Source organism: Rhinopithecus bieti, unplaced genomic scaffold (genome assembly GCF_001698545.2).
Source record: "Rhinopithecus bieti isolate Rb0 unplaced genomic scaffold, ASM169854v2 scaffold_6782, whole genome shotgun sequence".
In the NCBI taxonomy this organism is placed as follows: Eukaryota; Metazoa; Chordata; class Mammalia; order Primates; family Cercopithecidae; genus Rhinopithecus; species Rhinopithecus bieti.
This window is the reverse complement of record NW_016805866.1, coordinates 1,617,441-1,642,685: the sequence shown is the minus strand read 5'-3', so window position 1 is coordinate 1,642,685 and position 25,245 is coordinate 1,617,441. Positions and strand designations below refer to the sequence as shown.

Sequence of the window (25,245 nt, the reverse complement as noted above, 5' to 3'; positions counted from 1 at the left end):
GGGTATGGCAGCCACAGAGATGCACCACTCAGATCTCCCTCCAGGAAACAGCTTTCTGTGTAACTGTCAGGAGGCAGTTAGCTGCCAGCCTCCATCTGCAGCACCTGCAGGAATTGTCACAGTGTTTTAACCAAGGCTCTACTATTCCTGGGAAGCCCACAGCCCAGGGCTGAGCAAGGTAGTGGTGCTAGAGCCTGGCCTCTATGCCCAATGTGGGTTCCTCTAACAGGCAGTCTTTGCTCTGGAGCTCCCCATTGGTTTGGCCAAGACTTTGTCAGGTCTGTAGCACAGTCTGGGGCTCTCCCTCTTTATCTTTCACAGATGTTATCTTTCAATGAACCACTTGCACTCCTAATTCTGTCTCAGCATCTGCTTCACAGAATAACTGAACTGATACTGTTGGTACTGGAATTGGTCTGAGAAAGCAGGAGGTAAAATGGGGTTTGGGAGCAGATCACTTCCTGAAAGCTGGTAATGAGGATCCCATTCTGGGTGGCACAGGGGGCACAGATAGTCTGTGGCACAAGGTGGCAGTCCAATTACTAAATCTTTAATCAATGATGGCTTGGAAAAAAGTTCTGGGTGAGAACTTTCCTGGCCTGTGCAATGTTCATGCTTTAGAAAAGTGCGTGCATGTGTGTGTGTGTGTGTGTGTGTGTGTGTGTGTGTGTGTGTGTGTTAGAGGGATGTTGAGGAGGAGGCAAGGAAGATGAAGGAAAACAATGAATATAAGGATGAAGGAATTAGCTGGATTTTGGTTGAGTCTGAAGCTACTACAGACAGTTAATGCTGAGATAAAGTTGACAGCAACTGACAAACAATTGAACACTGTATGAGAAGGCCTATATCTGGTCCAGGGGAATATTAGACAGAGCTGAAGACTAAACTCAGAACTTATAGTTCAGAGTTATACTTTTGTTTATATCTAAGAAAATGGACAAATAAGTTGTGATTTTTTCATTGAATTGAATACTGTAGAAAGATTGCTTTGCCCATGTATTATGTTAACATGGAAATCTGGCAACTTGGAATAGGGCCTGAGCAGGACTTTGCAGCACCAGGCTGTGGTACAAGCAGCCCTGCCTCTTGGGCCATATGATCTAATAGACTCTATTGTGTTGGAAGAGTGAAAAGTGAAAAAAGAGGTAGTGTGGTGTGGAGTTTATGGCAAGCCTTCATAGAAGAATCAAAATATAGTACTCTGGAGTTCTAGAGTGAGGCCACACCATCTGCAGTGCAGAAAAACACCTCTTGGGGTGCTACTGAGCCCTGTTTGAGACTGAATATTTGACCATGGAAACCAGTAACTATGCATTCTAGACTGCCCCTTGTGAGCTGAGCTCTGTGGAACACATTAAGTGAGAATGTCATGCAGACTCAGCAGCAATTTGTCTAGTGGAAAGTGGTATACCAGTGATCAAACCTGAGCAGTACAACAGGGATCACATGGCCACTTTATGACACATTGAGCCATTTCTTCCTGGAAGGACCTGTGAATTATTGTCATGGTAGTAAACATTTATTCTAGATAACTGTTTGCCTTTCTTACCTACACAGGCAGCACTACTAGCTGGAGGATTTGAAAGTGAGCCACAGACATAGAATTCCATATAACTCAGCATCCGACCATGAGAGACACACTTCACAGAGGAGGAGACGAGTGAGCCTGTGACCATGGGATCCTCTGGTTTTATCACATACCACAGAATCCAGAGGCAGGTAGCTCTACAGAGCAATGCAAAGGCACAACTGCAATGCCAATTTGTAGGCAATTGCCTACATCATGGCATCTGCCATGATGGGGTATCATTATGCAGGTAAGACACTGAATCATAAACCTCTATATGGATGTTATCCCAATTAGGAAGAATATATGGGTCTGGGAACCATTGGGCAGAAGCAGGAGAGAGTCCACTTATCACATTCAATGATTCACTGAAAGAGTCTGTGTTTCCTCTTTCTATAATACTAGGCTCTGTGGAGAACTCAGGCTATGATTGCCACTTGGGCATTCAGGAATTCTTGTATACAGAGAACAGCAGGCTGAACAAGGAGTCAATATCTTCTTAGGAGTAACTGACCCTGATCAGGAGGAAGAAGTAGGGCTGCTTTTACACAATGAGGACAGGGAGAAATATATTTGGAACTCAGATGATCCAGTTGGACATACTTGCTCAATTGTGACTATAGACCAAAAAGTGCGATAATCCCAACCTAAGAAAAGTGTGGTTGCTATGGGTTCAGGCCCTCAAAAATGGAAGCTTTGATCATATCAGCAGACAAGTCATCAAGACCAGCAGAGGTGAAAGTTGAGGGGGAATTTAAAATGAACAGTGGAAGAGGGATGATAAGTACCAATTGTGATCCCAGACAGACCAACTGCAGCAATAGGGGTCAGACTGCTCCCTAAGTTACCTCTTTCAAGTTTCTCCTCAGGAAGACAGGTCCACTGGAATCCTGGATAATCTGTTTCCCAAATGTATGTGGGAGAAGCAGATCTATATTGCGCAAGGGGTGGGCTGTGGCTCTTGTGGAAGTGAGGGCTCCGTTTAAGAATGCACTTGCTGTTAAGCTGCAAGGAGTGCAGTTGGCACACCTAAACAGCTCCGTATCCTCCCCATTATGCAACAGCAGCCCTGCCTCCTGTGCTGCTCAGAAGACCTGAACTAAGGCACCAGGCAATCAAGGAGCGTGATGTGGAGAAAACCAAGGGAAGCAGTCAGCAGTGACAAAAGCTACTGAGCATTCAACTTAGGAAAGGATCTAAAATGTTCTTTGGATTTTGCAACAAAGGTTATTAACATGACTTTGGCAAGACCTTTTTCAGTTGAGTAATGGGGGCAAAAGCCAGATTGCACCAAGCTAAATGGTGAATGGGGAGTAAAAAAATCAGAAGAGTTTGAACATTTAGCTGTGAAGGGAAGGATAAAGGCAGGGAAGGAGTGGTAGGTGGATGCAAATGTGAGAACTATGGAGTGAAATTTTTTTAGAGGAAAGACACTTGAGTGTGTTTAGATAGCTGTGAAAAGCATCTGAGAGAGTAGGAGAGGGAGAAAAAAGTCAACATAGGGTGAGGAAACCAAAAGAACATGGATATAGGTGGAGGGACTCATCTTGTATTGCTACAAAAGTGGAGAAGAAAAGGATGGGTGTAGATGCTTTTAAATGAAATACTTCATTTGTGTTGCTTTGTTTTAATAGTCAAGTTCTTTCAGAATCCCTATATCATAAATTTGTTTTCTTCAAAATATGTGACAAACAATAACCTCCCATAGTCTTACTCTGCGGAATGGGGAAGATTGTCTCTGAATAAGGAGGAGCTCCATGAACATTTGAACAATGAATTCCTTGGTCTTCCTAACAGTTCTCTGAAATAGGGCAGGACCATCTTATGGTTTTCCTTTGATAGATACAAAAGCTAAGACACAGAATGATTAAGTGCCTTGCTAAGATGCTTAGGACTTATGGAAGGTCTCCTGACTTCCACTGTCCATTTCTATTTACCACTCTTACTGTGTAAGCAGTCCTTTCACATAGTCATGCAGTAATATCCCTGAATTCAGTGGAAAACTGTCCTCTGCTCTTCACCACGACTTTTAGCTGACATAGCTTTATACCAGATATTTTTCCTCTCTATTTTGCTGCTGTTGATAGTGAAGATATTGGATACAATACAAAAAGAAAGCACAATCTCTCCAAGCCACCCTATTTTTTTGGTCATGAAATACATACTTTCTGTAAAGTGCCAACTTTCTTATGAGTAAAAGGAATCCTTCATAAGTACATTAGACCTTCTATAATCACACAGAACTGAATCAGACAGAGCCTTAAAAGATTCTTTCATGCTTCGTAAAGCACATTTCAGAGCTTCTGGCTTTGTTGTTTTAGATTCCAGGGATTGAGGGTGGTTGTGAAATGGCAATGTGGTTATGCTACATAAGGCCAACCAAGCATTAAATACGGGCATCTGGAGGGTTTGGCAACACTAACAGGCTTTTCGGCCAAACCCTGATACAGAACAGATAAATCCTTACAGATTTATGGGCTCTACTGGCACAGAGACCCCCTAGTTAGAATTTCAGTCCCTTTACCCTACTGGGAATGAATATATCTGGAAGAAGATAAGAACTCTTGGAAGTCTTTAAAATGTCCCCTTTGAAAAGTAGACAAGTGTTGCTCTTCCTAATAAAGCTGCACAACCCTGATGCCAAACAGCTGCTGGATGGTCCCTGCATGGAAGCTTGCCCTCCACAAATTGATAGAATGCTCACACCGAGGGTTAAATCAGGCCGCATCTGACAGGCTCTCAGACATACTACCGGTAATAGTTAGTAATAGTAGCTAACCTGTGATCAAGGCGTATTCTGTTACATCATGCTACCAGCATTAGCTCATGAGCTCCGTATAATCACTCAGTGTGGGGAGAGCAGATTTTACAGATCTTACTAGTTTGTTCATTCTGTGAATTGTGTAAATAGAATGTCCCACACAGGGTGATGGTAGGAGATAAGAATTAGACCACACTTCTTCTGCCTCCACATCTAAAGCAGGTTGGGGAAAAATAACTGAGAAGTAAGCTCTGGTAAACATAAGGTGAAGAATAATTTACGTCTCTCATGTAAACATTTTCCAATTCACAGCAAATTTTCTTCCTTGGCACGTTGGTTACATTTGTTAATGGAGATTAAAAAATAAGGTATAGAAGCCAACATTATTATAAGAAACATCGATAGAAATTGGATATTGTTAGAATTGTTCTTCAGCTTCCTTATAACAGAGAAAAGCCCTTTGCATGAATATTGACTCATAAAAGAGTTATGAATTATGGCTTCATGCATTGCTATTAAGTCACCACTTTCTAGAAATGTTGCCTAAGATTGCCATGAGATCCAGAAGGGATAAATGCATAGTGTTCCTCTGCCAACTGGCTAGAAACAGCCTCCTTCACAAGACAGGAACTCTTAAAACCTTTTGACATGGGAAAGTAGTTTTGTAGCTCTAAGCCTCTGAGAATAAATACACAGATTTTTTGATGTTCAGATTTTTGTATCTAAGGTATAAGGTATTGGAGCATGGAATGGGGCTGCTGTCTACATTGGTGTGTTAGAAATGAACCTGTCCAAAAATTGCTGCAAGCTTTAGCCAGGCCTGTTTACATCTGTTTTCCCTTTGGGTCACTTGTCTCATTGCCCATACTCTTTGTCACCGTACAATGTGGATGAAACTTGAAAACATTATGCTAAGTGAAAGAAGTCAGATACAAAGGTCACATATGGTAGGATTCTGTTTACATAAAATATCCAGAATAGGTAAACCCATAGGGACGGAGAGCAGATTCCTGGTTTCCAGGGGCTAGGAGGAGTGGGGAATGGGGAATGACTGCTTAATCAGCACGAGCTCCCCTTTGAGATGATGATAATATCTTGGAACTAGATACAGGTGACGACTGTACACCATCGTGAATGTGCTAAATGCCACTGAAGGGCAGGTATACTTGAAAATGGTTAATTTTATGTTGCGTGAATTTCACATCAATTGAGAGAGGAGGAGGGGAGGGAGAGGGAGAGAGAGAGAAAATAGACCAGATTTAGGAAGATAGCTATGGAATAGTAGAAGGAGCTTTGCATTTAGAGTTAGGAGACATGAATTTGAATTCTGACTCTTTCACTTACTGGCTGTGACATAAAAGTAAAAAAAGATGACATTTCTGGGTCTCAGTTTCTGTATCTAACTGAGAGTCAAACACTTCCCAAGGAAGACCACTGTGAGCACTGAGATATTATATGTGAAGACATAGCATGGGTCTAGGCACAAAGTTGATACAAACACATAACTAAGCCAAAAACTCCACAGAACAATGATAGGTTTTTTTTAAGGTAGTACAAAAAAACAAAAACAAAAACCCATGTAATTTATGTTATAGCTAAAACTGTTAAAATGTAATGAAAATAACTTGCATTAATAACTCACAATAGATAAAAATCATGGCAATTTTCATAAATCCAAACACTGCAGAACTAGGTGTTTTGTAATCATAGTTTATACTTCATTTATCTGGCTTCAAGGTATGAATTTAAATCTAAAAATTTGTGTTAAGGAAATTTCTTCCCTCTAGTACTATGTATAGTAACCACATCAAGTTACTATATTTTATCATCTTAAGAGGCACATATTTTAAAATTTTTAATATCTCAGGAACCAGGAATCCATTGATCAAAAGTGTCGCCGGATCCCCCTAAGGAAGTATAGTGGAAGAGTACACCACTACAAGCATTATTGGTTAATGTTCCCAATCGTTCCTAAAGGGGACCTGTGGCCATTTGCCAAAGTAACTGTCAACTAGTAAACAGAAATCCAAGATTTCTTAAAGATGATTGGATACAAGGTTTGAGCTTATATTGATAGGACTATATCCCAGGATAAATTGCAGATATTAGTGTCAATTTGAAAGACTTAAAGGATGCAGAATGGTGGCTGCTTTATATCCTCATTCAATTCACCTATCTGCCCTCTATAAGAAACAAAACCAACAAAAACCCTAAACAAATAGATTAAGGTGAATGACGATGGACTTTAACAAATTTAACCAATAGGTAGGTTCTATCATAGCTGCTGTGCCAGATATGTCTTCATTGGAACACATCAGCACACCTTCTAGCACCTTCTATGTGATTATCGATCTGGTGAATGTGTTCTCTTCTTCATGCCTATCAATAGGGAGAATCAAAAGTAGTAAACCTTTATCTAGGAACAATAGCAATACTGATTCACTGCTTTGCCCTGGGGGCTCCATTTCATAAGAGTTTGCGGGGACGGATAGTCTGGACATTACACACATCCTTGTACTGGTCTGCTACCTGATGATATGCTAATTAGAGTTGGTGGGCAAAAAGTAGAAAGAAGCCTAGATATTCTAGTAAGAAATCTGAAGGTCAGGGGGTAGCAGATAAATCCCACAGAGATTCAGGGACCTCTTCCATTAGCAACATGCTTATTCTGGGGCATTCTAAAAAATCTCTTCTGGCCAGGTGTGGTGGCTCACACCTGTAATCCCACCACTTTGGGAGGCCAAGGCAGGTGGGTCATTTGAAGTCAGGAGTTCAAGACCAGCCTGGCCACCTGTCTCTACTAAAAATACAAAAATTAGCCAGGCGGTAGTGGTACGCACCTGTAATCCCAGCTACTTGGGAGGCTGAGGCAGGATAATTGCTTGACTATCTGGGAGGCAGAGGTTGCCATGAGCCAAGCTAATGCCAGCCAAAAAAAAAAAAAAATGAACTACGGCTGCACTGCAGTCTGGGTGACAGAGTGAGACCCTGTCTCAAAAAAAAAAAAAAAAAAAAAAAAAAAAAAAAAAAAAAACCCTTCTAAGGAATAGGACACATAGGTGTATCTTGCCCTTTCTATATTTTACAAAGAAGTGCAGCACTTGCTGGCATCTTGGCTTTTGGCAGCAGGTGTAACCCATTTTCCCATTTATCAGATAACTCAGAAGGCTGCCGGTTTCAGGTAGGACCTACAAGAGTCTATAACAGACTCAGGCTGAAATACCAGCTTCCCTGCCATGTGGGCCACACAGCTCAGCCCAGCAGGTCTTACAACACTACAGATACCCATCCTGGACAAGGATGTTCTGTAGATTCGCCAACAGGTCCCAAGAAGAGAATCAAATCTCAGGCTCTTAAGCTTTTGGAGCAAGGATCTCCCTTCTGAAGGACAGAAATACTCTTTTTTTTTGAGACAGAGTCTCACTCTATCACCCAGGCTGGAGTGCAGTGGCCGGATCTCGGCACACTGCAAACTCCACCTCCCAGGTTTACGCCATTCTCCTGCCTCAGCCTCCCGAGTAGCTGGGACTACAGGCGCCCGCCACCACGCCCGACTAATTTTTTGTATTTTTTAGTAGAGACGGGGTTTCACTGTGTTAGCCAGGATGGTCTCGATCTTTTGACCTCGTCATACACCTGTCTCGGCCTCCCAAAGTGCTGGGATTACAGGCTTGAGCCACCGCACCCGGCCAGAAATACTCTTTATGTGAAAAATAATTCCTGACATGCTATTCTGTCCTAGTAGAGACTGAGATCTCTTCAATGGGACACCAAGTGACTCTGTGACTACAGCTGCCCATTGTGAATTGGGTATCATCAGTTCTACTGAGTCATAAAATAAGGTGAGCACAGCAGCAATTAATTTTATTATAAAAATTTTACATTCTGCATCAAGAAAGTCTAGAAAGGGAAGGTAAATTCATGAATAGGTGGTCTAGACTCCCACTTCACTTATCTCTGCTGCAGTCTCACTGAAACTGGCTTCATGGAGAGCTCCATATGACCACTTGATTGAGTTCATAGGTTGGTGTCTGCTTTACAGATTGGCACAAGCTAATGCCAACCAAAAAAATGAACTACTGCTGCATTACGGCCCCACTCAAGGGTGGCCCTAAAGGATAGTGGTGAAAGGAAATCTTCACAGTCAGTTGATCTGTGAGCATTACAGCAATCATTCTCTTTGTATGAAGGGAGAAAGAACCGTGGCAATGGTATACATGGAATACAAAGAAGTAGCAAGTAACTTACCTGGTTGACCACTGGCCTAGAAAGAATACTATTGGAAAACAGAGAACAAGAAAGTCTAGGAAACAAATATGGATGTATCTATGGGAGTGGGAACAAATTCTGTCTACCTTTGTGTCTCACGTTAATGCTCATCAGAGAGTATCCACTGATTACTCTGGTTTATGGCAAATCTCAACACCCAAGTAGACTAGATGACTCATTTTATAAATGCCATCCAGTTTTGGGGAAATGAACATGAATGAAGTGGCCATGGTGACAGGAATGGAAGCCAAGCATGGACCCAATGGCTTGGGATCCTTTTCATCAAGTCTAATCAAAATACTTCTCCTGTGAATGACAAACCTTTCTGCAGTATAGTCCAATGCTGCACCCTTGATAAGGCACATTTATTTAAAGAGAACAGCCAGACATTTGGTGGCAGTTTGATTATACTGGACCCTTTCCACCCTGTAAGAAATAGTAATTCATTTAAAACATCATGGTTACTTTGTATTTGGCCTTCTCTGACCTCCACCAGCACCACCATTCAAGGGTTTATAAAATGCCTGATCTACCAGTATGAAAACGTATACAGCATTGCCTTAACCAAGGGATGCATTTCATGGCAGAGAAGGTGCAACAAAGGGCATATGAACACTATATCCATTAGTCTCACTATGTACCCTGTCATGAAGAACCAGACTGCCTATGAGAATGGTGGAATGAATTAAAGACTCAGCTAAGGTGCCATCTTGGGGACAAAGCCCTGCAGGATTGGGGATCTGACCTAAGAAAGAGTATGAGCTGAATCAATAGCCAACATATGCTATTGTGTTCTATGTAGCTATGATACATGTGTCTGAAGACCCAGGGGCAATGGTAGAATTGGTTTGTCTCACCATCACCCCAGTAACCTGACATTCCAATTTTGAGCTTCCTGTGTCTATTCCTGCCCAATTAAAGGTACTAGTTCCTAAGTAGAAAGATTACTTCTTCCAAGTAAAAAATACAGGGAGCTTAATACTATAATGACCACCTGGTCGTTTGGGCTCCTCATGCTAGTGGACAAATAGGTAAATAAAGGAGTTTCTCTTTTGAGGAATATTAAGACCTCTTTACCATGAGAAGCTAGGGCAGTTGCTACACATTAGGAAGAGTGAGGAGTGTGTCTAGGATGCAGGGAATTCACTGGGGCATCTCTTGGTTCTTTTGAGCCGATGGATAATGGTGAAGGAGAAAATACAGCAGCTATATATGACAAGAACAAGGCAACTAAGCTTTCAGAACCCTTGGAGCTGAAGTCTGGGTCTTTCCATCAGGCAATCAACTCAACCAGTCAGAGTGCTGGGCAAGGGTGAGACAAATCTAGGATTGGAGTCAAAGACAGACGAGGGCTATCAATGGCATCCTTAAGATCAGCTGCAGCAGGGCAGACTAGTTTATTTCACAAACCCTCTTGCATTATGTCTTTGCCAAGACTGCATCTTGAAGGAATCTCTGTGGAAGACGGGGCTTGTATCCCCCTTTCTTGTAAAAAAAAAAAATAAGTAAGGACATCTCATTCTTACAAAATCAGAGGCCCTGTATTTTATTATGGGAGCCAGACATAATGAAAAGTTTGGGCAGATCTGAGTTGTGCAAAGGCTAACCGACCCTGGATACCTGTTATACATCATTTTAGATTCTCTCAGCATGCCTCTTATACTAGCCCTGCTGCAGCTACCAGTTCTGTATGAGCTCTGACTAGCTTCAGACAGGTAAAACTCAACAGTACTGCATCTCAGCCCTGCACCACACACCTCTCATCTCCCACCCGGGGACTTTTTTTGTTAATATCAGGAAATTCTGTCATCACCCAGGCACAAGAAACCTGGAAGGTCAGTACAATTAACTCCCTGACTCATGGAAGCCAAGAACTGATGGATAGATGTTTTATCTTTCCTCCTTCCTAAAGCAAGGGTCCTGAGATGCAAGTCATCTGAATTCTCAGGTGGTCTCAGGGGTTTCAGCAACCATTTGTTTCTAGCAGCAGCAAACTCTCCCTTTCTCCCTGCTTCACTTCCCCATCCTACCTTCCGTTCCTGGAATCATACTCCCCAACAAGAATTCTCACATGGGCTCTCTTTCTGGAGAATTCAGGCTAAGATATCACTGACTCCTCTTTTTTACTCAAAGTTCCACATAGTCTGTTAGAAAATCCTGTTGGATTTACCTCCAAAATAAGCCCAGGAAATTTCTTACCACATTCCCTGCAATTAAACTGGTTCAAGCCAGTATCATCTCTCACCTGATTAAGAAACATAGTAGCCAGGGTGATCCTACTAAAATGTAAGTCAGACCAGAGCCGGGTGGGGTGGCTTACACTTGTAATCCCAGCATTTTGGGAGGCTGAGGCAGCCAGATCCCCTGAGGTAAGGAGTTCGAGACCAGCCTGACCAACATGGTGAAGACCCATCTATACTAAAAATACAAAAATTATCCAGGTATGGTGGCACATGCCTGTAATCCCATCTTCTAGGGAGGCTGAGGCAGGAGAATTGCTTGAACCCGGAGGTGCAGGTTGCAGAGAGTCCAGATCGCACCACTGCACTCTAGCCTGGGCAACAGAGCGAGACTCCGTCTCAAAAAAAAAAAAAAAAAAGTAAGTCAGGTGTTGCTTTTGTGTGTATGTGGCTCAAAATCCTTAATAGCTTCTTATCTTACTCCAGATAAGAAGTGGTCAATAAATACTTATTTAAAATATAAAAAAGGAAAGAAGGGAGAACATTTTACAATAAAATGCCACCTGTTTAGAGGTAGTATTTCTGGTCATCTCAAATCTGTAGACCATGTCCACAAACCCAGAAATAACTGCAAAGGGTGTTGAGACAGAAATACTGCCATTGTAAAACATCGTGAAAAAAGAGAGTCTAAGGACGGGCATAAATGAGATACTCTTCCATGAAAAAACTGAAGACTTTCTCATGGAAGAGTATCTCATTTATGCCCATCCTTAGATCCTCTTTATTCTCATGTATAAAGCCCTTCCCTAAAAGTAGCTTTCTAGTTTCTTGGCTTAAAAAAAGATTGAAATAAAAAAATATAAAGTGACAGTACCTGGCAATAAGAGGAGACAATTTCAGTCTCCTCTCTGGAGTTGCATAATTATGAGAACACATAGGCATGGGTAAGATTAAGTTAATGCCTACAAAATATAAGCCAAAAGCTTCATGTATCATATAAATACAGAGATCATGTTTTCTGAAAGAAAAATTTGGACATAAGGAAGCTCTTTCCAGGTGCACAAGTAATGTGGGAAGTTTAGATTAAAATGATGATGAAATATTTGAACTTCTGGAACATTCTCATGGAAGTCTTTTCAATGGGGCTGTGCCATAAAAATCCAGGGTACATATACCTGTCACCTCATATAAGAGAACAATACTTATAAGATGTCTTAAAAATCACAAGTGCCAGTTTTGGAATCAAAAAATTGTTTTGAAAATTTCTGGAATACCCTAAATGTTCTTAAAGGTTCACACAGAAATGAAGTCAAGTAAGTAGGGTCTGACATCTAAATGGAACACTTTAAAACTCAATCTGTAATTTTCAACAAATGGGACCATTTTGCTCATTCTAAAAATTTTCAAATGCTATTTTTTAATTAATGTAATGAAAGGCAGAGAGTAATTAAGTATGTTGACCAGCTTCAGTAAAAATGGAAACAGAGTCAGTATGAAGAATTTAACATCATGTAGTAGGCATTAGAAACTTGAAAAAAATCTGTCAACTATTGACTTGAAAAAGTGGCAACATTCAGTGAACTTCTGTGTGAAGAGCCTATCATGGGACAGGCTAAGTGTGAGCCATAAAGAAAGTAATCACCATAATAATATATTCAGAAGAAAAACCATCACATTCAAAGGTGTTGCAGGCTGAAAGAGTGAGGATCGTGATCAACTCACTATTCCGCTGGAGGCTATATGGGTAAACAGCAAACTGCTCTCATAAATGCAGAATGTTGGCAAACTGACAAACTGCATCTGCCACCCAGAAGAGATGCCGAGGGCAGTCACACTCCAAGAGCAGTGTTTCTTGCAATTAGGCACGTCTGAAGCCTGTTAGTAACAATATGAACCTGTGATCAATTATGCAGCCAACCAATCGTTACCTCCTCCTCCCTGCTCTTGCTACCCAATAAATACGAAGGGCTGTGGAAGCTCAGGGGCTGCCTTTGCTCACTAGAAGCAGAGATCGCTCTTCTTCCCCTGGACCCGTCCTTTAAAACAGTTTCTTTGGTCTTACGTTTTCATTTCTATGTTCCTTCCTTTGTTCAGTCTCATAATGACCGTCTCAAGTAGTAACAGTAGTAACTGTCGTAATGATGGTCTCAAGTAGTAACTAACTGTGCCAGCTTGCCACACAAAGGTCAGGCGATTTTCATTTATTGTTAAAATATATCTGTTAGGGTTGTTTGTAATAGAATACAAAGATTGAGTCATAGTGAGTACACTTACAAAATGCCAAATTATTCCAAAGCAGAATTTCTTAACTTGTGAGGGGTCAACGACACCTTTGAAGATCTAAGGAAAGTTATAGAGTCTCAGAAATGCACTGATGGGGCCAAATTTTCACGTAACCACAGATTCCTAAGAGCACAACCACGAACTCCTAAGAGGCCCATGAACTTTTGTCTAATAAACCTTAGTCGGAAGGGTAACAAACACACTTTGTACAACCAGGAAACACTGAAATAACCAGATAGATCAATTCAACTTAAATTTCTCAGCTCTGGACAAAAAGCAACAACTACTGTAGTAAATTGACTGATAAATTTAGACAAAACTAATTCATTTAACAATATGTTTTATGCATTATGAATTTTCTATGCTTACTACTTCATCAGAGGTGATCTAAGAAAATAGACTTAGGGCCCAGGATAGCTAGTTTGTTCACACAGATGAAAATAACTGGACATTCTGGATGTAGGTGTCTGATATCATGTCTGAATGGGCTTGGCCTCATCAAAACTGACCTGAGAGTTGAGGTTGGACTTTTAAACACACACAATGTTGCCTCCCAAAAACATCTTCTCTGGCCTGTTGTGCCTGGCATGTTGGGTCTTCAAGTCACCCCTTCAGGTCAAGATATGCAAATTCAAAAGGATGTTACCAGGAAGGCAGAAAAATACTTCAGGAAGGTATATATGAAGCTGCATGAAAAACAGTTATATAACAGAAAATAATTTGTAATTTTCTTGGTAAAAATTATTTGTGATTTTTTGGTAGTTACAAAACAAAACAAAAACAAACAAACAAACAAAACAACTGGAGAGTTCGAAGGAAAGCCCTGCTTGTTCTGGAATGCTTCTAGGTGCCCCAGCTATCATAGCGAACTCTTCTCCTTTCCTCTTCCCTAGGAGTACTACATTTGGAAAGCTTAGGAAGCATTGGTAAAATTAATATTCCTTGAAGGTGGCTGTTCAGAGTAATGCCTTTAACATGGTTTTAGTAACGTAAGCATAGGGCCAGACAAGCAGTGAAAGAAGGGGAACTCCATCAGATGTCATTTCAGTATCTAAAAAACAAACATCCCAGATAATAAGGAAAAATATAAGTGCAGAATTCCATCTATCCTAACATAGCAATAAAACTCAAGGACTTTTTGAAAAAGAATCATAAAAGGGTGTGAGGGATCCAATGGAATGACACTAAAGTGCCTTGAGGGCCATTCACTTATTCATTCATTCATTCCTCTATTAGACAAATATTTATTGACTACCTATTAAATGCCAAGCTCTTTCTGGGCACTTGGAGTTCATAAACTGAACAAAATAGACAAATGACAATAAAACAAAATAAAAAGTTTCCTTTTTACTCTTATGGGGAAATACATAAAGACTCTTGTGGAGAAAGACATAAATAAAAAATAAAAGTAAATTATGTAGTATATTAGAAGATGACAAGTGCTATGGGATAATTTTGGTTTGGAAGCAGGAGTGTTCTATTTTAAATAAAGTGATTAGGAGAGGCTTAATTGAGAATATAACAATTAAACAAAAACTTGAAGGAGGTGAGGAAATTAGCCACACAGATGTCTGGGAAAAAACAATGTTCCAGCCAGAGGGAGGAATCAAATATGAGAAGCCTGACACGTGTTAGACCAGCAAAGAGGGTGAAATGAAAGCCGAATTACCGAGGGAGAGCAATAAGAAATAGCATCAGAAAAACAATGACGATCTGGATCAAGTAGGGCCTTTGGGGTCACGGTAAGGACTTTGGTTTTTACTTTGAGATAACCAGGAGAGTTCCGAGTAGTGGTAGGACATGACCTGATGTACATTTTTACCGATCTGTCTGGTTGCTGTGTGAAGAATAGATTGTTGAGAACAAAAGTGAGAGCAGATCAGCTAATAGGCTCCTGCTGTAAGCCAGAAAGAAAGGCATTTCAGGTGTCTTCAGAGAGCCAAAGAGTTACAAATCTTAACTGAAGGAGTGAAGGAGCTTTGCTACTATCTATGTGGGGCTTGCAGATTTTGAGGTGGTACTGAGAGACCAACCTCTTTTTTTTTTTGAGACAGAGCCTTGCTCTGTCACCCAGGCTGGAGTGCAGTGGCGCCATCTTGGCTCACTGCAACCACGGCCTCCTGGGTTCACGCGATGTTCCTCCTTCAGCCTCCTGAGTAGCTGGGACTACAGGTGCCTGCCACCACGCCCGGCTAAATTTCGGATTTTTAGTAGAGACGGGGTTTCACCATGTTAGCCTGGATGGTCTCGATCTCCTGACCTCATGATCTGCCCGCCTCGGTCTCCCAAAGTGCTGAGATTACAGGTGTGAGCCACTGTGCCCGGCTGAGACCAACCCTCTTTTAAGTGGGTTGCTACAATTATCTACAATCACACCTACGGCAATGAAACACAAGGCTGAGCATGTCCCACAGGCCTCTGGACTTCGTGGTCTAATGGGAAGATCTATTAATATTAGTAATTTAGCCCCCAAACTGGGACACCTTTGAGAGTGAAAGGAATGCTATTAACTACACTTGAATGACAGATGTAATGGGGTTCAAGACATTCTATCCCCAAATATGACACCTTGGTATTTGAGAAAACAGCAGAAGCAGAAGGTCTCTCTCACTTTTTCCCACCCTTCTCCCCTGAATCAGGTGGTAAAACAATTCTCTGGTCTTCCTCTAAAGTAGGAAGACCCTCATTTCAGAGGGGGGTCTTCCTACACCAGAAGAAAAGGAATGAAGACACAGAGACAACAAGATGAATTTGAACAAATAAGACTTGCTAAGATCCACCCCACTGACCACAGTTCATTACCATTCGATCATATCCTTTTGTCCTGCAATCTGTATGACTGTCCATAAAAACACATAGTTTTCTCTGTTCCTTTGGGTCTTTATTACTGAAGGATCCCATGTCATGTAAAACTTAATTGTTTACTGTTTTTTTCTTGTCAATCTGTTTTTTGTTGTTGTTGTGGGGTCTCAGCCATGCACCATGTGATGGGTAAAGAAAAGATACTTTCTGCCCTACAGGTGTAAGAGGAGGGTCCGTTTGGATAGGGCAACCCTAATATATGGAACCTGGAAACCAGTGGATGTTTCCATAAGGAACCTAGAGTTCATTAGGGGATGAAGATGAATTTATTAAATTAATAAACGTTTTTTAGCTTGGGAAAATTTAGAGTTAACAATAGAAATGAGAATCTAAATCAGACCCATAGTTTTAATGTATTTGTGTTGAGTTTTAGAATAATCAATATACATTTGGTATTTTGAGTATTTGTATTAACAGAAGTTATTGACCTAGTTGGGATATCTAATAAATTGGTCTTGCTATTCCAATTTAAAATGTATAATTGAGTAATTTATTTTGACTTGTGATTTAAGTTGAAAAGGAAATTAGAGATTTTAATAAGTTTACCTGTATAGTACTCACTGGGAGGCGGTAACTTTTCTATAATTTTATATGTATTACTGGGGAAAAATGTGTTTAAATGAAAAGCTGTGTATTGACTAGAGTACACCCTTCCAAGTTTCTCAGTTTGATTCTATGGAAATTATTTTACACCTTTCTAGATTGTAGATAATTGTAGCAACACAAAACAATTTTGTCTACGGATTGTAAATTCTGTCCCATATGGAAGAGCTTCTATGAACTTCCCTCCCCGACTGGGGAAGAAGCTAGTTTGGCCTTCCTCTGCATAGTCACTCTGATATTCCTAATCTATAAATATGTCTAGCTTGTGGGCTATCCTTTAAACCAGTTGTAATCTTACCAGGTTCTTCATTATGGTGGGTTGAAGCATCCCCCAAAATTCATATCTGCCTGAAACCACAGAATGTGAGTTTACTTGTAAATACGATCTTTGTAGATGTAATGAGTTAAGTTGAGGCCATAGCGAATGAGGGTGGGCCTAAAACCAATAATTGGAATGATGCAGGGAATGCCATGGATTGCCAGCAGTAACCAGCCCCTAGGAAGAACCAGAAAGGATTTGTCCCAGGAGTCTTCAGAGGAAGCATTGCCCTGCCAATACCTTGATTTCCAACTTTTAGCTTCCAGAACTGTGAGAGAGTAAATTTCTGTTGTTCTAAGCCACCCAGTTTGTGGTACTTTGTTATGGCAACCTTAGGCAACTCATATACACTCATCTGTGAGTTAATTAAAATCTTTAACATGTGTTCAATTTATAGGTGTATGAGAGTTACAATTTTACCTTTCTTTGAAAATTATCCATTGATAGTATTAACTCATTCATACCACCCAGGAATCTGGTGAGTCAGGGACTATTATTACCTTTTTTTTAATAGATGGAGAAACTGAGGCCCAGAGGAACTAAGCAATGTTCCCAAAAGCATATTTAGGAAATAGCAGACCAAGGCATTCAACCCAGAGGATCTCACTTTAGAGCTTGGCTGTCTAAAAACGTAGGATTCGTGGTACTTGTAAAGTTTAATATAACAGATGTTTTCGAATTTTCTAAGGATTGGGAAAGTTTCATCAAACATTCAAGTACTTTAAAATAAAATACATTAAATTTGTTTTCATTTATTTATTATTTTATTAAACTATATGGGAAATCAGTTATTAAAACATTATTAAATGATAAAATACTTCTCAAAGTAATTGTTATGATTAGATTTCCAAATAAAATAATAACTACATAGAAAACTCAAAAAAGAACTAGGTTTTACATTTATTTCTTTAACAAACCAAATATTAATTTACCAAGCCAGCTACCCCCATTAACTGTTTTTTTTGTGTGTGTGCATAGAAACTACTCCCAAGGACATCAGAATTCACCTCGACCTGTACCGAGTTATGAAGGGAGTAGTAACAAATTTTATTGTCCATTAATATGTTCATCCCAAGTGAATAAATCAAACCCCTTCAGCTTTCAGGTCAGAATTCTTCAAAGCTCTTGGAATACCATGTCTCCACCTTCTACCTGCTCCCCTGAAACTTCTTATACTCAACTCCTACTGGTTCTTCAGGAGGTAGCTCAAAGCCTTCCCTGAACCCCAGTTTAAGTAAGTATCCCTCATCCCTACTAAGAGCACACTCAAGCACACGTACACAATTATAACTCTGTGTACAATTATAACTCTGTGTTTATGTAATTATTTGATTAATATGGAGCTCCCATACTATGCAGGAATGGAAGATCCCCGCAGACAGGGACATGTTGGTGGTGTTCTCCATGAAATCCAGAGTATGACACAGTGTCTGGGATATAGTCAGTCCTTAGTAAAGATTTGGAGAATGAAGGAAATGATGAGCAATGTAGAGTGCATATGGCCCCTCTTCGATGGGGAATTCCCCATCGTGTGGAATATTAGAAGGACCCAGTCCTGCGTCTCCTACTTCAGACACCAAAAGTAGGCAGGTGATCTCCTTCCTCTTCCTACCTACAGCAGCTATGGCTTGCCAGTCAATCAAGTGCTCCCATACAGGATACCACTCTCGGGTAGGATATTTAAAGAGACAGAGATGGTTGGGAATTTATTGACAGCAGCACATAGACAGTCTGACAGCTACAAAACTGGAGATGTCCAGTGGCTGTGGTTTCTATATTGCCCATGGAATTGTCCTAAACAGATGACTCACTGTAGCTCCAGCTCCTTGCCCACCATAGGCCTTGGCCTATTTTCAAAGCCTGGTCCTACAGTAATTCTGTAAATTACATGTTGTTCTTTCAAAAAATGTTGTTTCTTCCTTAACCTAAACAGAGTGGGTTTTCTATTACTTATCATCAGAAACCTTGACTGATTTAAATATATATATATATATGAATATATATATCTGTCTATATATATACATATAGGTATATAGATATATTCCTTCTCTATATATTCTCTCTCATATATATATGATGGACAAATTTTATTGTCTATTATTATGTTCATCTCAAGTGAATAAATCAAACCCCTTTAACATTCAGGTCAGAATTCTTCACTCCTCTTAGAACACTGTTTCATATGTATGGGAGAGGAGAGAGAGAATGGAAGAGAATAATTCACAGAGCCTGGATATATGAACTGAAGTCACCTTATATGTGTGGGGCTGTGTTTGGGGAGCATGTGAGTGTGGAAGCAGAGGGCTTCTCTTTAGGTTGGAAACAATTGTTATTCAGATTACAACCACTGATTGTGACTAAAACCATTGTGAAATATACAAAACATGCACATTTCCTTAAGTGTGGAACAAAGATGACTTGGAGATACATGAGATTATTTTAGGTGGAGTGCCCACCTGGCATTAAATAACAGTGAATCACACAGTGAGAGAGGAATTCCTTTTTTTATTGTCTTTCCATCCTTTCAATACTACCAAGGACACCATGACAGATTGTTATCTCTTTAATACTTATTAACACTTATTTTGCTTCCTTTTTAACAAAGACAAGGCAGCTGTAAGCTCAGTGTATTCACAGACAATAGTCTGTAGCTAGAATTTAATTATACTTTTGTTTTTGCTGTCTTTAGTTTTCTGGTTACCTCTTATTTGTACCAAGTCATGCTAATTTTCCACTTGTAACCTTTCTAAATAAATTTCAGTTAGAAAAGTGAGTCAACTTAAAAATACTGAGTAAATAACAGCACAGATGGAACACAGGGTACAAATGCCAAAGATGATGAATGATTGTCTTCAGTTTAGTAAACACTGGGAAAGTCCATCAATTAGAGCCACAGATGCAGAATGCAAATGAGTAAAAACAGAACCTGAAAACAACAGCTCCTTCAGAAACATATCTGAAGGCACACAAATGGATAAACCCAAGACCACAGATGGCAGTGGGGTTGGAGAAGGCAGATGTGGCAATTACTGTCATAATGAAACTGAAAGCAGGTAGGTTAAAAGAACATAGTAAGGCATGTCAGCACTTTCTTGAGGAAGAATCCACACAAATACATAGAGTGGTCCAGAATGGTTGTCAAATCCTTTCTACCTCCTTATTCAGAGAAGGAAGGATCTTCTCATGCACAGGGGCAACAAATGGCAACTTTCTGAGTAAGAGAGGGTGATGGATCAATCTTGTTATCCTTGCTTTTGAGATAATATGATCTATAATTATATGCCAACACTTATATTTTTAATTTTATTCTCTTGCTTCATTTAAGTGTCCTTAAATCAGTAATTTTCAATTGAAGAGAGTTATTTTTTTCAAACTACCTACACATCAAAGATTCTAGAATGTTCCACTGGCAGTGGGGGAAGTAGGCATTCCAGCTCTCCCTCACCTTCCGCTCAGGTAAAGCATCATACCCTTCTGGAGGGGAGGAGTAAGGAAAAGATACAGCATCACTTCTTCAGTGAGGGCCACAGTCCGTAACTGTCTCCCCTCCATCCATAAGAGCACGGGGCTGGGATATGGATAGTAGGGCAAGAGAGCTGTTTACCTTTCGGAACAATAATCTATGAGTAGAAGATAAGGTTTAGAAAGAGTTGTTCTCAGTACCATGATAATTTGTAAAATGTCTAAGAAGTGGTTATACAGCATCTTGATGAAGGTTGCAGAAGTAATGCAAATAACTCTATAAGAACAAAATACCTTACATTTTAAACCAGTGTAAGCTCTTCAAAAACTTTAAAAAGAGGTACACTCTGAATAATATAAAACTTGTGAGAGAACATGTCTCAATGATAGGTTCTGTATAATTTAAGTATAAATTAAGTATAAATTAAGTAGATTCCAAAAAGAGGTCACCACCCAGAATGGCTTTCTAATGACAAAAACTTAGTTTATTTCAGCCGGGAATACCTTCTATAACTCAGATCTTTCTTGTCTAGAAAGATCTAGATCTTTCTTGTCAAGAAAGACTAATTTGATCTTTCTTGTCAAGAAAGACTAATTTAGTCTTTCTTGTCCTCCTTCCCTCTCTTCCACTCTCTCTTTCTTCCTTCCCTTCTTCTTTCCTTTCCCTGCTAACCTCCTGCTTTCTGAGTTCTTTTATCTGACGATTAGCCCCTGAGGTTATCAGTGAGTTTATTGAATGTGACTTGTTTTCAGACTTTTTTTCTCCAAAGCCTACGACCATCAAGGGAAAACTGGTATGGTGAGACACACTTTTCATCTGAGAGTGGTGGCTTAAGGGTGCAGGCTCCATAGTTGATGATATGATATTTCAAATCCTGACTTTACCACTTACAAGCTGTGCAACATTGAGCAAATTACTTCATTTTATTTTTGTGTCTCAATGTCCTCATCTATAAAATGAGGATAATAGCATCACCTACTTAATTGGATTTGGTGAGGATTCATTGGGTGACTTCATGCAAAGTGCTGAGAACAGGACCTGCCCCCCCATAAGTAAACACAATATAATTGCTAGCTTTACATGTTTTAACTTCTCTTATATGCTTTTCTTCAACAGAAGAGTTCTACTGCCCCCAAAAGATTTAAAATCATTTTCTACTGTTGCAGATGGTTGTAGCCATTGTTCAAAGGAGACTACCATATTGTTTTACCCATACTTTTCATCAAGTTTCTCTTTTCCATCTCAGAATAACTTTATTCTTCAGAACATACTCTCCATTAGTCTCAAGGTCAGATCCTCCTTGCCACTGTCTTTAGCCAATTACTTCTTGTGATTCAGTGCCTTCCCTCAGACTATTTTCATCAGCAACATGTCATCACCTAGAAAGCACCTAGTTGAATCTTCTCTTTTACTCAGAAGGAAATTTGGCTCCTTCCAAATCAGTCATCTTACACAATTTCACGGTTAGTAAAGAAGGGCTGAAGAGAATGCTGGTTTCCTGACTCCTGTTCCATTGCTCATTCTCTATACCCGTTCTTTCTCAACTTTTGGTGGAATTTTAAACAGGATGTCTACTAGTTTCTTTTCACTGTCAGAGCCACATCTCTCTTCAATGACTTGAATTTCTGCCACTGTTAAAGAAATCTCTGAAGAAGTGATGTCTTTGGATTTCTTTCTCTCCAACACACAGTGGACATTCAGAGACCTGGCATATTCATTTGTTCATTTATTCACATAAGCTTTTTTGTGTGTGTGTCTGAGTAGTTCCAGGGTTTCAGGAATTCAGGGTTGAATGACAGTATCTCTATGTTAGAGAAGCTTGTGTTCTGCTTGGGTGGGCATGCAAATAAATAACAAGTTACAAGAAAGCAGACAATGTCTAAGGACTAGGGTTAGGTTCACGCACAGAACGCTTTTGGGAAGTGGGTATAGCTCACCCAGCCTAAAGGTCATGGGTCAGGAGAAGCTTCCTGCAGGGTTGATCCAGAATCTGGATCTGGGAGTAGGCATCAGCCAGGTGAAGAAACGGGGAAAATGTGCTTTAGGCAGAGGGGACAGAATGTGGGAAGAAAGGCAAGGGCAGCTGTAACAGCAGGGACCTTTGGGGAAGCGCCAGAAGTTCTTCTCAGCAGGAGGGGGAAGTTAGAGAAATTAGGAGCAATGAGGTTGGAAAGACTTGACTAGGTCTTGAAAGATCTGGTAGGCTGCACAAAAGAGTTTTATTCTAGAGGTGACAAGCAACCCATGTAGAGGTGTAATCAAGAGGCTATTAAACCTTTTACACATTTTATTCTGTGGTGGCAGCATGGAGAATGACTACCACACTGTTTGGAGGTTATTGAACTAATTAATTCAGGTGTGCTGAGAAACTATGATATCTCAGAGCACAAAATACATCTCTGTGCTGAAATATTCATCTACTGTTAAATAATCTTCATGAGCTAAATTCTTGAGAAAATCTAGAGGTGCAGCTTTCTCATTTCTTTTCATCTATCAACATTTTCTTTAATAACCTGCACTTCCTTACCTTAACTGGATTTAACCAGCCTAGGTTGTTTAAATATGCTTTCTTTCTGTTCTATTTATAACCAATCAAGAGAGACTTTATTCCCTTGGATTTGTCTACAGTTTCAATGATTACTGATTTAAATTACTGTTAAGAAACAGGTTGTGTGTGCATAATCCTATTTAACATCAGGTTTCTAATTTGGTAACATTTAACATGCAGATAAATGTACTCTACTTTTATGAAATTTCATTTCTTTGTACCTCTATCATGCCTATCACAAAGCAGGGTTCTGGACACACTAGTTCACTGGCAGTTCACATTTGAGTAAGTAACATAGATATTGTATAGACAGTTCATTTTAAAAAGGGCCCCTGATTAAACTTTTGTCAACAATTTAATGAATCAGAAGAACTGCTAAGATAATCTCCCATCTAGAGAAACAGAAAGGAGAAATACATATTTTTGCAATTTTTATTACCCAAGATAAGATCAAAAAGATCAGTTCCTGAAATGCCATTATCCTTATTAATTCAAAGGAGACAGATTCAACCAGGGTTAGGCAAAGTGCAGAATAGCAGCATGTTGGAAAGAACAGCTCTCACTGTCATTGTACATCAAAGTTTTGTAACCTTTTCCTGTGTTAGGAATGAGGATGTCAACAATGATACCTTCCCAAGTGTGGGCGATTAAGTTTTTAGCACACACACACACACATCTACACACACACACACTACTTCGGGCTGTTCTTGAGCTGCTTTTGTGCACTTCGGGCCACCTTTCCAGGTGCCCTTGGTCTCTGGGTCCGACCCTGATCTCTCCCGGGTACTCACAGAGTCTGCGTACTGGGCGGTAAGCTGGGGATGCGTTGAATATCCTTGCAGGTGACTCTGAAGTCCTCCTCCTGATGACATTCGCAGGGTGGAGACGAACACCCCTTTCCGCCCAGGTGTCTGGGCAGGGCGAGCAGCAGCACCAGTTGCAGCAAGTCCGCCGGCCTCATTTTCCACGGGACCCGGGGTTATTTCTCCATCCTCCAAAATCGCCTCATTCTCAGCTCTCTGCACCTCGGGTTAACCCAGGCCAAAGAAGACCCGGGAGCGAGAGGTGGGAAGAGGGAGGGCTCCAAGGGGCTGTGACCTCACCACTGTAGAGGAGGCTGGAGAAGGGCGGAAAGAGGCACTTAAGTGCTCCGCTTCCCTAGGCAACCTCGACCCAAACAAGCCTGCTTGCTTCACTTTCCTTGGCTGGACCCACGCAGTCCGCTCCGTCTGTTCCCTGACACACAACACCAGTCCTGGCTGTTCCCTCTGTTTTCCAGCCCGCCCCCCACCACTCTCGCCCCCCTCCCATTAGTTCTCTCCAAAGCCTAGTTTAGATTCCCCCTCCTTTCCTCGTCTTTAAATCCAAGGAGCCACCTTCCCTCGCGAGTAGCCTTCTAGACACCCTGTCTGCCTCGGACCCACTCGCACGCACTCCTTATCCAGAGAAAGTCCCCGCGGAGTGAACTGTCCCCGGGCGGACCAATGTCCTGCCGAACTTCAGCTTCTCCTGGCCAGAGACACCTCTGCTGAGAGTCAGAGACGGGCAGGCAGCCCTGGCCAGCCCGCAGTGCGGCCGAAGCCGTCGCCCTGCACCCCTGGAGGATTCTCGCTGCTACCCAACTCCAGCTGCCACTCTCATGATGCAGTCGACCGGCAGTGGCCGCCTCACATTGCAGCCCGCGGCTCCGCGAGGCAGTTCAGTAACTGGACTTTGGGGCCATCTGCTGGGAAGAATCGGGGATGGCAGAAATAGTTCCAGGTTCCCTGAATGGGTCCAGTACGGAAATTCTGGTCGACCTGGGAATTTTATTGAGCCGTATCCCCCCTGGAGGATGGGAAGAAAAATAATACTTACGTGGCATACTCACTGTTCTTCGCACAGCAGCCAAAAAGATCATTACAAACATAAATCAGATTGTGCCTATTTCCTTCTTAAACGTCTTCAATCACTTATTCCTCTTGGGATAAAAGGAATGTCACTTCCTTCTATACTGCATAATTCCTTTTACATGAACTTGGTTAGGACAGGAAGGAAAAAGCTGTGGTTATGGAAATCAGAATAAAAAAAAAGTCAAGAAAGATTGACTAGAAAAAGACAGAAGGGAACACACAGGGTTTCCATATCTTAATTAGGCTGGAGGTTAAGTGGATGTATACATTTATCAAAATTCATTGAACTGTATCAGAATAAAGGTTAAGAAAGATTGAATCGAAAAAGACAGAAGGGAACACACAGGGTTTCCATATCTTAATTAGGCCGGAGGTTAAGTGGATGTATACATTTATCAAAATTCATTAAACTGTACACTTAAAATATGTGTATTCCAAATTTTACAGAAGGTTTATCGTAACCACTAAACGAACCAAATGTCTCACGACTAAATAATG

General features: G+C 40.7%; 1 protein-coding gene across 2 annotated transcripts in view; it reads right to left on the bottom strand.

Moving 5' to 3' along the window:
• The window catches only part of TSHR (thyroid stimulating hormone receptor), a 189,123-nt gene extending 164,997 nt beyond the window's left edge, over positions 1-24,126 (bottom strand). For both annotated transcript variants that reach the window (XM_017873847.1, XM_017873848.1), the window contains exon 1: positions 23,647-24,126. In XM_017873847.1, coding sequence (XP_017729336.1) covers positions 23,647-23,816 — 170 coding nt within the window. In that variant the 5' untranslated portion in view covers positions 23,817-24,126. The remainder of the gene's footprint in view (positions 1-23,646) is intronic.
• Between the last annotated feature and the right edge of the window lie 1,119 nt (positions 24,127-25,245).